Source organism: Lepus europaeus, chromosome 23 (genome assembly GCF_033115175.1).
Source record: "Lepus europaeus isolate LE1 chromosome 23, mLepTim1.pri, whole genome shotgun sequence".
Taxonomy (NCBI): Eukaryota; Metazoa; Chordata; class Mammalia; order Lagomorpha; family Leporidae; genus Lepus; species Lepus europaeus.
Genome location: NC_084849.1, coordinates 14,740,817 through 14,756,109, shown reverse-complemented (window position 1 = coordinate 14,756,109; position 15,293 = coordinate 14,740,817). Strand labels below are relative to the sequence as shown.

General features: G+C 51.6%; 1 protein-coding gene across 1 annotated transcript in view; it reads right to left on the bottom strand.

Moving 5' to 3' along the window:
* SRRM4 (serine/arginine repetitive matrix 4) overlaps window positions 1–11,428 on the bottom strand; it is a 159,732-nt gene extending 148,304 nt beyond the window's left edge. The window contains exon 1 of the mRNA XM_062182616.1: window positions 11,298–11,428. Coding sequence (XP_062038600.1) covers window positions 11,298–11,428 — 131 coding nt within the window. The remainder of the gene's footprint in view (window positions 1–11,297) is intronic.
* Window positions 11,429–15,293: the final 3,865 nt, after the last annotated feature.

Sequence of the window (15,293 nt, the reverse complement as noted above, 5' to 3'; positions counted from 1 at the left end):
GCTCATGCCTTTCCCTCCCTTGCCTGGAGTATCCAGGCTCAGTGCACAAACTCTTGAGATCAGACGTTGCCACCCAGTGGAATGGACACCAAATGCAAAGTCAAGAGATTTGGAGTCTATTCCAGGTCTCCTTTTAAAAATATAATTTTTGTGTTTATTTATTTTGAGAGAGAGGGAGAGAGAGAGAGAGAGAGAGAGAGGAATCTGCCATTGGTTGGTTCACTCCAAAACTTTGACAATGGCCAAGGGTGGTCCAGGACAAAGACAGGAGCCAGTAATTATCAGTGGAGCTGGGACTGGAACACAGATACTCCAATATGGGATGTGGGCGTTGTAAGCTTTGTCTTACCTGCTATGCCAAATATCTGCCCCTTATTCCAGACCCCTTGTTATAAGACCTTAACCTTAATCTGTACATTTTTTATTTTTATTTATTTATTTGACAGAGTTAGACAGTGAGACAGAGAGACAGAGAGAAAGGAGGTCTTCCTTCTGTTGGTTCACCCCCCAAATGGCCGCCATGGCCAGCGCTGCACCAATCTGAAGCCAGGAGCTTCCTCCTGATCTCCCATGCAGGTGCAGGGGCCCAAGGGCTTGGGCCATCCTCCACTGCCCTCCCGGGCCACCGCAGAGAGCTGGGCTGGAAGAGGAGCAACTGGGACTAGAACCCGGCGCCCATATGGGATGCCGGCACCACAAGCAAAGGATTAACCAAGTGAGCCACGGCGTCGACCCCAATCTGTAAATTTCTTAATCTGTAAACAGACCTAAAACTGATCTTGCTGTGAGGACTGATGAGATCAATTGAAGTTGTTTAACAGCAATAATAACAGCCAGAGGCTATTATTTCATGGTCTGAATTGAGGCCAAAAACTTCACATCCCTGAGTCTCATTTACCCCACATGTAAAGTGAGAAGAAGTCCAGTTTTCTATCTTCTTCCTCTAGGCTCTCTGAGCAGGGCAGTGTCTCAGGACTGGGTGTCGAGTGGCCCATGTTCCCACTAAGGCTCTAGCATTAGCTTTCTGGTACACCATGGAGTGCCCATGCTCTTTCTGTGCCCTTGCCCACCCTCCCACCCCATCTATAAAATGAAGTTCTCTGAAGATCCCCTCTGGCCGCCCTCCCATTCTGACTGGCGACACAATGACACATTGAGTTGGTTTATAAGGAGCTGGCCACTGACCGGTGCTGGGCCAATGGTGGCCTCTCCTATCCCTGCTGCAGACAACTGTCCACAGGGCAAGTGCGGCTTTGCACCTGTTCTGTGCCACAGCTCAGACACCTGCCTCCTCCGGTAGTGAGCTGAGCTGCAGATCCACCTGCCACCTGGCTGTGGAAGGGAGGCTGGGGCAGGAAAGCTGAGGGAACAATGGCCCCTTATCCACTGGAAACTCTGAAATCTGATCCCAGGAACAGCAAGAGCTGCTCACCTGCTCTGCCAGACACAGGCTGGGTGCAGATGGACAGCTCATTGGGATCCCCAGACCAGTCAGTGGGCAGCACGTGCCACAGGAGGCCCCGATGGGGCAGGGGGCTGTAGCTCACCAAAGGGGCAAGAGAGAGTGTGTGTCTGCTCACTGGGTCATAGCAGACAGATGCCATCAGGAGCCACGGTATCAGGCAAACGCCACTTCACTAAACCCACAGCTCACCTTGGCGGACTTGGAGATCACAGACCTTGGGTAAATCTCTCCCCCTGTGAGGATTTTGGTCTCCCCATCAGTAAAAAGAGGAGCTAAGCTAGATCAGTGCACAGCGAAGTTTTTAAAACTCATTTCTCTCTCAGTAAGCAATGTTGAGAATGTATTTACTCATAAAAGAATAGGTACTGTTGTTCCAATGCACGCATATATCGCACATCACAAAACATCTCTCTCAGTCTCCCATGTGTACAATGAAGAAATGGAGAGATCTCTCAGGTCCCCATGGCTCTCCCCTCCTGATGCTGCACCTCTCCATGACTCTGAGTTTACTCGTCTGTAGAATGTCCTTATGGTTTTATTGTCCTCATTAATTATTCATTCAACAAATATTAACGATCACCAGCCATGGGCCACTGCACTAGGTACTGGGATACCATGAGGAATGAGGCAGACACAGTCCCCCACCCTCGGTGGTTCAGATGGTTCTCCCGTGACTCCAAAAAGAAATAACACTGCTGTTTTTTAATATTAGCAATTCCACAGGGTTCAGAAGATTAGGCACGGAAAGTATTACACGGAGCCTGCTACAACGTGCGCATTCAACCAACATTTGTTTGGTCCCCTGATGTGTGTCAGGGGAAAGAGATACAAGAAGGAGCACAGAGACAGCCCCGTCTTCACAATGCTTCCTCTGGCAGGAAAGGCACAGCCTAACTTAAGCACATGGAGGAGAGTGATAAGAACGCCCGTAAATGGGGTGGGTGGGTGTGGTCTGATCTGCAGCCCTGGGGAAGGAAGTCTTCAGCATGGGCTGACATCTGGACGGGAGTAGGCATAACCTAGGTACCAGGAGAGCGAGAACTTCCCTTGCAGCACGCGCAAAGGCCCTGCTCCGGGAAGGAACGTGGGAAATCCGAGTGACTGAAAGGAATGGGATGCAGCTGGAGCAGAAATGATCTTGGGAAGGCTGGGAGGGACTGGACCAGGAAGAGACTTAGGGGAGTTTGTTCTCTGTGCTAAAAACTATAGGGAAGCGGTGCAAGGCTTCAGATGGGGACGGAAGCTTCACATGGCCTGACTTGCTTTTTCGAAGATGTTCTTCTGGTATTCTGTGGATGGACAAGAGGGCCTGACATGGTTTTACAGCAGAGTGGTATAAATTGGGATATACCAACGGCAGTCACCTAAGCTGAATGGACATAAGAAATGATGAACGAAACAAAAGAGAAAGCACCCATCGCCTTAAGATCCAAAGCTTGGCGACAGGAAGTACAGACAGTAGAGAGAGCCCACTTCCAGCAGGGCAGAGCTGAGTTCAGTTCCTGGTTTCGTCCCTTCCAACCTAGGTGACCTTGGACAAGGCACGGCTCACCTTCCTGGTGTCACTGTCACTGTGCACAGATCGCTGTCAGTGTAGAGTCCAGAGCTCTGACTCTTCGCAGCCACCTGTCCTCAAGCACATCACTCCGAGCCCCGGCTTTCTCACCTGTCAGATGGGGTCTTGAAGATGCCTCTATCCTGGAGTTATCACAGGAGGGCAGACCTGAGCTGGGCACGCAGCACTGTAAGGAGCTGGGCACACACATCCCCACCGCGAATCCGTGCTCGCACGCACCATAGACACACACGCTTTGGGCCCAGATGGCACTCCGCTTCCCCCAGGAGTGGTAACTGTCCTGTGAAATTCCAGCTCACCTGCCTGAGCGTAAGTTTTAATGAAGCCAAAGGACACTGACCCACGTGTTCTGCTGTAGGTGGGATCCCAGCCCTGGGAATCCCGCAGCAAGGCGGCTCTTTGGATGAGCCGCGTTTGTGTCCAGAGGATCTTCCTATTTGTTTTGAACAGACACACCTAGAGATGAATCCCTTAATGACTGTTTTAGGGTTCGGCATTGTTCCTGTATTCGGTTTGGCTTTGTCTCTATGACATCTTAATTCAATGTTTTATTTCACGGAGTTCCGCACACAGGCTGTGGCATATGGAAGCTCCCTCAGCAAAATTTCAAATGGAGGTAGGGGGAGGAAGAGAGAGTGGGGAGAGCGAGCGAGCGAGCGAGAGCAGACTGTAGTGTCAAGGGTGTGCTGTGAAGGGGGGCTGCCACAGGTGCAAGCCACAGCCCACATTTGCACGCATGGGTATGAGACAGAGCGACTACACCCTCCCTGCAACCGTGGGGACAAAACTCACCACTGCTATTTGGACGTCTAAAAAGTATTTTTTTCTGTTTCCTAATCTGATTTATCACAGTCAGACAGATTGTAAATTTCATGCTTGCCCATAACACATGGTGGGGCCCAGCTAAGCTTTTGACACAGCTAAGCTGTTCAAAGGCACCCCTGGCTGCAGCAGCACCAGGAGAGAGGAGCCTTCAGAGAAGTAGGACCCTGCCGGGGAGGCGGGGGCTGCCCTGGGACCACCCTCTGTCGCTGGTCTAGGAGCTGGGAGCCTGAGAAGCCCTTAACTGGCTGATGACACCCCGCTCGGCTCATCTGTTTCCTGTCCTCGTCTTGGAAGGCTCTCCCGCCATCCTCCCTGTCCCTCTCCCTCACTCAGCAACACTGGCCTCCTTGCTGCTCCTCCCATGCACCGGGCTTGGTTCCTCCTTAAGGCCCTGGCACTTGCTGTCCCCCCCTGCCTCAGACCTTTTCCCCTGGTGACCCCCCTCCCAGCCTGCTCCCTCCCTCATCCAGGTCTCTGACCACTGTATCCAACAGAACCTTCTGTTCTTGAAGCACCACATATCTATTCACGTGGTCCTCCCAGCATTGCCTTTCTCCCCAGCAAGAGCGGGGACTTCCGCTTGGCTGTCCTCCGCTGTGTTGGGCAGCAACTTAACAGAGTTGTTCAATGAGTGAATAAATGCAGAGAAACGCAGCCTCATTCGTTTTTTTGTTTCCTTTTAGCTACATGTAGCTCCCTCCACTTTGGGCACTCCTGCCTGTGGTTCATTTTGTCTTCCACACTAGTGGGTTCACTAGAATGCCCCATCGTTGGTGGCTGCTCAAAGAATGCAGACTGGAATTCATATTAGCTGCAGCTGGAGCATGAAGGACAGGAAACCTAATGGCCCACACCGCAATCTGTATCCTCGAGCCAATGACAGAAGGGATGGGGACTCCACGGCTCCCCTGCGTTAGCACACACTGCTCTCCAGAAGGACGCGGCCCCTCTGGAGAGAATAAAGTGCTTTCTCTCTGGGGCAACCCTTTGGAGTGGTAGTTAAGGCGATGTTTGGGACATTCATATTCCATATTGGAGTGCCTGGGTTCAAGTCTTGCTCTGCTTCCTATCTGGTTCCCTGCTATTGCATACTCTGGGAGGCAGCAGGTGGTGGCTCAAGTACTTGGGTCCTGGCTACCCCTGTGGGAGACTCAGATTGAGTTCTGGGCTCCTGGCTTTGGCTTGGCCCAGCTCCAGCTCTTGTACACATTTGGGGAGGAGTGAATCAGTGGATGGAAGCCCTCTCTCTGTTTCTGTCTCTCTTTCTCTGACTTTCAAATAAATTTAAAAAGCAAATAAATACAAGTATAAAATGCTTTTCCTACTGAGAAAATATCTTTGGGAGCCTACAGAGAGCAAAGGATTTATTCTTTCTGATGATTCCTTGCATGTATATAGGTAAGATGGGTTCAATAAAAGAATCACGTCCATTTCACAGATCAGATAACTAGGGATAACTGTGTTGACTGTAAGCGAGGCACACCATGCCTCCACAAGGATCCCTCCACCATTCCATCTGTTTCCCGACCTGCATTCTAGTATTAAAGACCATCTCATTTACGTCACACGAGCTTGCATTTGTGTCTACTTTTGCCAGTAAATACTGAGGCCTTCAAATGGAGAGGCTGCATCTCATTCATTGTTTTCTCCCTGATGGGCCTGGCGTGGAGTGATAATAAAAGCCATAATTTATGATTAACAGTAAGAGCTAACATTGATGGAGCCCTTACTGTGTGCCACACAGCACTCTGCATCAATTAGTTCATTCAGCCCTCACAACAGCTCTTGGCGGGGTGGCTGCTATTATTAGCCCCATTTTATGGATGAGAAAACCAAGATGCAGAAGGTCAAGTTGCTTGCCAAGAGTCACGTAGCCAGTCAACGTTTGCAAACAGCAAAAGGAAGCATTTGTTTGGCCTGCAGAATCTGTCAGGGTCTTAAAATAGCTCCGTAGACCTCTGAGGACCCTTTAGGGGACACCAAGGCGTATTCAAAACCGAACGCGGGGCACTGGCGTGGTCAGGAGGCAAGGTCTGGGACCTTGTGCGTCAGCTCTGGACACCTGCAGCCTGGGAGGTGAAGGGCTCAGTGTCCCCTCCTCTCTGCGTCCCCACGGGTGGCTCACGTCACAGCCGTGAGGACGTACACTGGGCACTGGGTCACGCTCCTCGCGTGAGTTATCTCACTCCTTGTGACAGCCCCTGTATTTCACGGACAGAGGAGGCTGAGGCACATGGAGGTGCAGCAGCTAGTAGGTCCCATGGCTTGCAAGGGGCAAAGCGGGGTTTGAGCCCGAGTAGACCCAACTTCAGGGCACAGACTCACCATTCGGCTACCTACATCTCAGAAATACCCTCTCAGGTCGCTGAGAAAGTCTTAGTAACAAGCCTTGCAAGCGCTCTGGTTTTGCTCAGCCCTGCAAATTTTCCTATTTCCCAGAAAGGCAGATCCAGCCACTCCACAAGAAAGAATATCTTTCAGCAGGTTAACCCCCTGACCATAAGCACTGGCATCCCATATGGGCACTGGTTCTAGTCCCGGCTGCTCTACTTCCCATCCAGCTCTCTGCTGTGGCCTGGGAAAGCAGTAGAAGATGGCCCAAGTCCTTGGGCCCCTGCACCCATGTGGGAGACCGGAAAGAAGCTCCTGGCTTCTGATCGGTGCAGTTCCAGCCGTTGCGGCCAATTGGGGAGTGAACCACCGGATGGAAGACCTCTCTCTCTGCCTCTCCTTGTCTGTGTAACTCTGACTTTCAAATAAATAAATAAATCTTAAAAAAAAAAAAAAAAAACAGGAGTTAGGCCTTAGGGGTGCCTCCTCCTCCTAGTGGCCTGGAGAAGGGTGGTGCTGGCAGAGACTCAGGCATGGTAGGCACCTCCAGGGGGCATATAATGCAAACTCCTGCCCCCACATGCCAGCATGTCCAGCTACAGAGACAGACGTCTACATCTTGAGACCCTCCTCTGAGAGGGAGAGTCGTGTGTGTGTGTGTGTGTGTGTCTTTCAGGCTGCACTACCTGGAATCCCCAATAATGTCAGAACTGCAGGTGGGGCTGGGAGCAAGCTCACCAGCTGCTGGGTTTGGACCACGCCCCCTCACTCAGTGCATCCGATGTTCCCTGAGCATCTATCACCTCCTGGCCTTCTAAGGTAACCTGCTTGCCAAATGAACACAGCAGAATGTCAGACGTGACCCTTGTGTTGACCTCTGTACCCCATTCAACAGATTTCACCTCTCTAAAGGAGAAAGGTTTGACTTAACAGTAACATTCCCTTCCCAGAGGAAAATGTTCTTTCATTGTCAGGACAAGCATCCTCTGTGACCCTCAGTCCACTGGCTCTCAACCGCAGGTCGTCAAAAGTCACCTCACAACAGCCCTTCATCCTGCTCCTGGGGACAGAGTCAGCACAAATGTGCTATCTGATCTTGTGGCACCATGGGGAGTCTTGAATTAAAATGGTTCAAAAGCCTTTTTTTTCCTGCCTTACAATTTGGCCATCTTTCCCCTTATGCAGTAAAATCTCCAATAGATTGGAATTTATGATCCTTAGGACAGGGACTGGGCTGATGTCTGCTTCTGGGTGATTCTGCATGGAAAGGTTTTCGAAGAAAATTAATTGCTTGCCAAAAGAATCATAAAGCACAATGCTTATTTAAGGGGCTGCAGTTCTAGCCCTTTACCAACACTCACATACCTGGCACAAACAACTGACAGGTTAATTTCAAATGATTTTTGCATGTTCATTAAGTCCCCAGCTATTATTGTTAATCAATCAGATTCTTGAAGTTTGAGCTGGCCTCAGACTAACTGGGTGAAAACTTCTGAGGTACAAACTTTTTCTAGACCAAGCAATTAACAAAGGGAATTAGGTTCATGCCAGGCACTACGATGAATCGCTCTAGGTGGGCATAAAAAGGGGGTGTCTCTACACCTCGGGCGTCGTGGGGATCGGTGTTGGTTCCCTTCCAACTGGTTTGCCTGGGATATTCCCTGTTAGAAGTTCCATCCTGGAACAGTTACTAATCATAGCCCACTTTCATTATTAAAGACATCCTGATGTGAACTGTAAATGGCAGCATGGCTATCGTTTTGATGAAACGAATGGACTAAAAGTCTGATTGTTCAAGGAGTTGGAGCTTCCTTTAGACGGGCAGGACCTGGTCTTCTCTACAGAAACGAAAAGAATGCTCTGTGAAGATCCTGTTCCAATCAATTCTAACTCCAGATAATTCTTGACCAGCCCTTCCTCCAGCTGAGATAGTGAGGTCAGAAAGCAGGTAACATTCCCCTCAGGGATGGGAGCTGTGGGACCACCCTTGCCCCACCCAAAGTGGGTAACTCCGATGTAGCTGACGTCAGGGGTTGAAATTCCACAATTTTGATAGTTGCTATAATTTGTGGGAGAAATGGGTAAGTAGGGAAATACAATACTGAAGAAGTATTAATTTCTTTTTGGGCATTCCAATCTTTATTACAGAATGAAGTTTGGGATGGGGGTGGTGGTGGTGTTTTACCTGATTCAATTTTCACAGCTCAGTGTCTGAGGTAGCTACTGTTATTACTTCCATTTTCAAGCTCACAAAGAGGCTCAGCTAGGGAGAGCCACCTGTTCAGGAGACTCAGCTAGCAAATGACAGAACCAGAACAGGAATGCAGGTGTCACGTGCTCCAGTCTGAGCTCCTAACCACCACAATATACTGTCTTCCCCTCTGCTCTACTGCTCTGGCATCTGAGTCAGACTGGTGCTTGCCATCTGATGATCAAGCTACTGCCTTGTCAAGGAGGCATTGTGGTGGGGTGAGGGAGTGAGACTTCAGGGTGATGGATTTTGCTTGTAGTACAGTTGTATGATGTATACATACTGCTATGAGATCAACAAATTGAATGTAGGCTTCTATCCTGGTACTGCATTATCTTTAGAGGTAGACTTAAAATATCCCGAGGAAGTTCAGTATGGGGTTGGGGGCAGGGGATAGCTCTCACCTGCAAACCAATATTAGGTGTGCAACCAACAGAACTGGCTGATGGACCACCTCCCCTCCCCCATCTTCCCGCAGACAGCTACTCAGGCTGGCCTTGCTGAATGTGGGCTGCGCTTGACTCACTCAACAACATTTCAGAAGAGACCAGCTCCCCGGATTGCGTCTAGAGGAAGCCACGGGGGGCTCTGCTGACGCTGTGTCAGTGCCTGTGTCCTTTATTCCTCCTAAGAACTCTGCTGTGGAAACACGGTGCTTTTCATCCTGAAATAAGTATAGAACATTGCAAAGGAAGTGGAAATTGGCCATCTCTGGACGTGGCTGACTGAGGCGACAATGGAGATGATTCAGGTTTCATAGCTAGCTTGTTAAAAGACAACTCAAACACAGTCTTCCCACCCACCCCCGCTCTCTTTCTTTTGGAGGACCTGGATGAAAATGTTTCCTGTTCACTCTCTACTCCCAGGCAGGAGTAACAGCTATAAAACTGGAATGTGCTCTACAGAGAGGCCACGCCTGTTACAGAAGTATCGAACAGCATCCTTCCAGCATGATATAAATTGGGGACTTATGGGCTCAGACTTTTATTTCAGGGATGGTTTCCAAGGGGATCTAGGACTTGAAAAGACACCAAGTGAAGATACCAGGGGAGGGGCAGAGGGCAGGTGGCTATTGGAAAAGTCAGAGACTCAATCAGAATTAGCACAAAGGACAAGGGCTGGGAGATCTTGTGGACAATGCACAGGGTTGAGACTACCACTAAGGAAGGGGGATGATAGCAATAGAGGAACAAAGGGAGAGGGTGGACATGAGGCACGCTCCTCTGAATTCACACACCACGGGGAATCTGCTCGTCTCTCCCTGAACCTTGAAATAGATGGATGACTCTGAATCAAATGCCACGCTTCTAGTTTCCAATGAAATTTCCCCTAGTCCCTTCGCCAAGGGCATTTTCTTTGGCCAACGCAGCCTCTGATTTGCCAATAGTCGGTGCACTCCAAAGGTGGAACGGATGGCAGGAACCCAGGAGGAGAAAACCGCTGACGTCAAAACTCTCTACGGAGAACCTCCCTCCATGCAGAGAAGCATCCGCTTGCTTTTAATGGCATGTGGTGCTACTGTCCCCCCCTCAAGCCTGTTTCAGTGGGGGCCCCCTTCCTCCCACCCATAAATACTGGCTGCTGCCTGTGTTTCTTGCCCACCCCTTCCTGAAATGGAACACCCATTTTTCCCAAAGACCTCTGTGAGCATCCCCATCGGCCTGGGAAAAGTTCTCCAGTGTGGGTTTGATCCTTCAGACATAACTCCACATCAGTCTCCCAGCCCACTGGAAAGTTCAGATTTAGTTGTGCCAGAACAGGCATTCTGTCCAAAACACTTTCCCAGACACGTGCTCAATATACTCCCCAATGCAGCCTGCCAGGAATAATACATTTTCCAAGCAGCCCCTCCCCCATCCCGGACCACTTCTTTATCTTCCATTGAACTGCTTGTCCAACCAACACCAGCAAAAGACAAGTTCTCGTCCTACCTTGATTTTTCCCTGACACAGGGCACAGCCTTCTTCCTTCCACCCCCAAACTCCTCTAGATTGAATGATGTAGGAAAAGAATTGAGGTTGTTTCTGTCTTGGAATGCCTCTGTCTCCCCTAAACTTCTCTCTCTTCTACTCTGCATCTCCTCCTCCCTCTTTCTGCCTTCCTTCCATTTCTGCCTGCTTCCCCCTCCATCACACCTTTTCTGCCACCACCCAAGGATTCGTCCTCACCCCTAAGCTCAGTGCAAATAGATTCTTTTTGAGAAACCAAATAAAATTCTCCCAGGATCATCTTCACGATCTTGGAAGGCTCCTCCTTGACTCTGGAGCTCAGAGTCCTGGTTTTGGAAGCTGGGGAGGACAGAATTCAGCAGCAGCCGGAGAGGCGTGGGGGAGGGTGCTGTTTGGGGTGTATTTGAAGGAACAGCATATGGGCTTTTTGACGAAACATCGGAGCTCGCTAGTTTCTGAGCTAAGGATGGAAATGTGCTGCTGTGTCTGAACACTGCCTGAACGGATTCAGTCCTTGTTTTTCACATCTTTACAACACCCCACCACCACCTCAGATCTGCCGTTCCTTTGCCCTGGGGTCTGTTGAGCTCTGTGATATCAAGAAAAGTTTCTCAGTCAAGTCCTACCCCCACCTGCACTGCTCACGGTAAGACGCAAAACGCCTTGCATAGGGACTATGGGTCCACTGAGTGTTGCTCCCCTCAGAGACGCGCCAGCTTCCGTCTCACGCAAGCAATGAGTTCCCGTGTTCCAGCGGGGATACCCAATAGTGATGAAAAGACAGGCATCCCGGCCCAGCTGCCTGCGTCCACCCTCAGGGCCCCCAGGGCTCAGGCCAGAGACCAGAAAGAAAGGGGGACCTTCAGGGTCCCCCCCCCATCTTAAGAAGGAGGTCATTACCTTGGCAGTGGCTTGCGGGCCGTGATACTGGCGACAATGATGCTCTCGGGACGCGGGGTGGCCACCGCTTTGAAGGTTCCTCGCCAGAACTTCTCAAAAAGCTGCTTCTCGCCTTGCTGAACGCTCGCCATAACCAACCCCAAGCAGGCCGGGGCACCCGGGCGCTGTCCGAAGTGCTGAAACGTGGATTTCCCCACGCGGGCACGCCCGGCTCCCGGCTTGGTGTGCGCCTGAAACCCAGAGGGGTGGGGTGGGAGAGCTGGGAGTTCAGGGCGGGGGATGGGACGCCCAGCCTGGGCAGGCGGTGGGGAAGAAAGGTTCGTCTGCCGGCTCTTCTCGCCCTCCGCGTTGGCGCCGGGCTGCTGCTCCGGGCTGGCGAGCCTCCGCGCACCCCAGGAAGGGACAGGAAGCCTGGCTCTCTAGGCAGCACCAGGAGAGCAGAGGCGGCCGGGTCGCCGGCGTGTGCGTGCGCGTGTGAGCTCCGGCGCGCCCGGGTTTTGTCTCTCGCACAATGTGACGTTGGACCAGGAGGCTGGTCGCGCGAGCTGCACTTTCCTCCCCCCTCTCCTCCTCTCCGCCAACCCCCTCCTCTCTCTGGCTCAGCCTCCTGCCGCCATCTGCATAACAAAAGCCCGTAGGTCTTGGGAGGAGAAAGGGCGGGGCGTGCGCCTGTCACCAGGGCCCCGCGGCCACAGAGTTGCAGCGCTGACCCCACCGAGAAGCAGTCCCGGCGCAGCGACCCGAGCCAGGCGGCAGGTTTCGCGTCTCAGCCCTTCCTCCTCCTCCATCACCACGGGCCTTCCCCCCTAGCCCCCATCCTGGCGTGCGCTCGGCGCCAGCCACCTCCCTTCCCAGCCCCTCCCCGAGTCCTGGAGTGGATCCTCCACCCAAGAAGGGGAAAGTAAAAAAAAACTTAAACCTACCCGCTCCTGCCGGCCCCACCCCACCCCACGCTTCTAGGAGGCACCGCCTAGGCCAGCAAAGGGGGAGGGAGAGCCCTGCTATCTCTGCGCCTGGGCCGCGAGGTCCCCGCCACCCAGAAAGTGCCGTTTGATGGACAATCTCTCGGCGACTCGGCTCCTCGCCATCTGCCGAGTGGGGACCCCGCCCGCGGAGGGGCGCGGCGCTACAGCTGTGCCTGCGGCGCGGTCAAGGCTGTATCTTTTGTGCCTCGCAGGGAGCCTGTCCAGAGTCCCCGCTGACAACTCCCTGCAAAGGGGACGGTGCCCCTCCCACCCTCGGGGGAGGGGGCGCTCCTGGGGAATTCGGCGGCTGCTACTTTCTTAAGCGGGGGGCGCGGGGGGGGGGTGGTCTTGCGAAAGGAGCACGTTATGGAAAAGAAAGCTTTCAGGGGAAGCCTGGCGATGGTGGGGAGACAGTTACTTTTCCGTCGTTCCTCCCCATCTTCCACCCCCTCCTCCTGGAACCTGGGCCCAGCGAGCGGAGGTCCAGGATCTGGATAAGCCCCAGCCACAGGGGATCGGCGCAGAATTTTTTTCTTCATTTTCCTTAGGGGTTTCCTGAAGACAAGGAGGTCTTTCCAGGAGCCCCTCAGCTCATCTTTCCCTTGAGCCTTTGGATCTCAGCCGAGTTGTTCCTTCCTCCCACCCGCCAGGCTGTAAACTCTGGGAAGGAGGTCTCGCGTCTCGCAGGCGCCCAAGCCCCTGGCACCTGGTTCTAGCCACAGCAGTGAATAAAATCCTTGCTTCCTGCCGGGGCACCAGTGGTGACTTTGGCAATCCTTTGGAAGAGAAGAGGGAAATAGATGCCAAGTAAGAGCAAGAGCAAGAGGAAGGGGAGGGGGCGAGGAGGAAGATAAAGAACCCTGGCGATTCTTAGCGCTCGTCTGGAAGAGCATGCGTTTGGGTTCCTCTGTGTTCAGGGTTTGTGGAGTGCCTGAGCGCGCCGCTCTGCACTGACCCCTTCTGGCCAGCCACTAGAGATGCATTTGTTGGCTTTGTTGGAGAGGTAGGGTCAGGGCTGGGATTCTTGGAGGTGTTCAGGCTCGCCATAACCTTCCCTTCCTCCCCACCTCCCTCAACCCGGACTCCTTGCTTAAAAAAAAAAAAATCCCTCACTCAGGGCCTGTTTCCCACTCTGAAGCTGATATAGCTTACATGCAGTTGAGACCTGGGATATTTTAAACTATCCTCAGTTGCTACTTGATGCTTAGGGTATGCACTGAGCATCTTGCAGTAGGTGGGATCTTGCCTGACAAGATCACTCAGCCTCTCCAAGCCCAATTGCAAGAATCTTGACAAAGTTTCCATTTGTACCACAATTCTTTTGAACCCCACAGCAGCCAAGTAAGCTGCTTCTTTTAAAGAAGAGCGAGTCGGGGCCAGCACTGTGGCACAGCAGGTTTAAGCTGCCCACCGCTGACATCCCATGGAAATTCAGGTTTGAGTCCCAGGGTGCTCCACTTCTGGTCCAGCTCCCTGCTACTGTGCCCGGGGAAAGTAGTAGAAGATGGTCCAGGTACTTGGACCCCTGCCAGGCACGTGGGAGATTCGGGTTACATCCCAAAGGCTTGGCTTCTGCCTGCGCTGCTGTGTCCATTTGGGGAGTGAACCAGTGGGTGGAAGATGGCTTTGTCTCTCCCTCCCTTTCTGTCTCTCTATGTCACTCTGCCTTTCAAATAAATAAAATAAATCTTTTTTAAAAAAATGGATGAGGAGGTTGAAGGGACTTGTCTAAGGTGGTTCTGCAGGGAACAAAGGAAGTTTGTGAAAAAGTAGTTTCTGTTTTTGCTCGGGAGTGGGAATCTTTGGGACATTAGGCCTATCCCAGGGTGGGGCGGTGTGAAAACTCTCAGATGCCAATGAACACACACTTAGAAGCACACCATGTTGCGACTTCTCAGTTGGGAGTCTCCAGGATTAAGTTCAGGGCTGGAAGTCAGGCTTCTTGGGTTCAGATTCCTGCTCTGCCATTTCCTAGCTGTGTGACTCCAGAGGAGAGACTCGTCTATGCCTCAGTCTCTGTATCGGGAACGTGAAGCTTCTATAAGAAATAACACCCTGTGTTTAAACGGACTAGCTGCGAGGGTGGGAGGAGTGAGGCTGTAGAACACAGGAATACCTATCATCAGTTAAGAGCGTGGCCCCTGGAGTCAGACACAATTCCGGTAGGATGCTCAGCTCTTGTTAGCTGGGTGATCTTGGCCTGGTAACTAACCCCTGCCTCAGTTTTCCCATCTGAAAAATGGAGACAGGAGTACACATTTCCTGCGGTTTTTGTGAGGATGAAATGAAACATTACCAGTAATACTCTGCACTGTTTCTGGTCCATGCCAAGCACCCACTCAATGGCAGCTGTTACTGCGGATGCTGCCGGAATCGTCACCTGTTAGTATCTTGGGTCAGGCACGTTCAGTTCAGTAATCATTCCCGGATGTCCAGTCTTGGATCTTGGTCAGTCTCAGTATTAGAAACAGAGTCCAGAGGTAAACAGAGACAGGGTTCCCTCCCAAAGAAGCTCAGGTCTGACTCATTTTCTGGTGTTCCATTGCCTACCTTTTGTTCCCTTTCCACCTTATCAGTGACTTAAATTTTAGGTCTGGCTTCTCCAATACAACTTCAAATTCCATCTGCTCTATTTCTTGATGAAAATATAGCCATCTTGTGTCTCACTCATTCAGGATAATTCTCTCATTTAGTCAGGTGCAAGCCAGCCCACTGCATAACCTGAGATCTATCAACATGCCGGCTGGTGACTATACACACATTGCACAAATGCTGCTTTCCTCTGTACTCGGCCAGTGGAAGACATCACTAATCCATCACAGAACTCTTTAGGACCTAGCCTCAGAATCCTTCTCAAGAGACCCATGACTGATCAGTGGGAACTGGCCTCCCAGATGAAGTCATTTTGCCAACCACACTCATAGGGAACTTCCTCACCTGGTTGGTATCGTTCTCTCATTTAAAAAGCAGGAGTCTAGGAGAAGTGATTCCAGGATTTGCAAATCCAAACACTCCAAAGCAGGAGTTAATG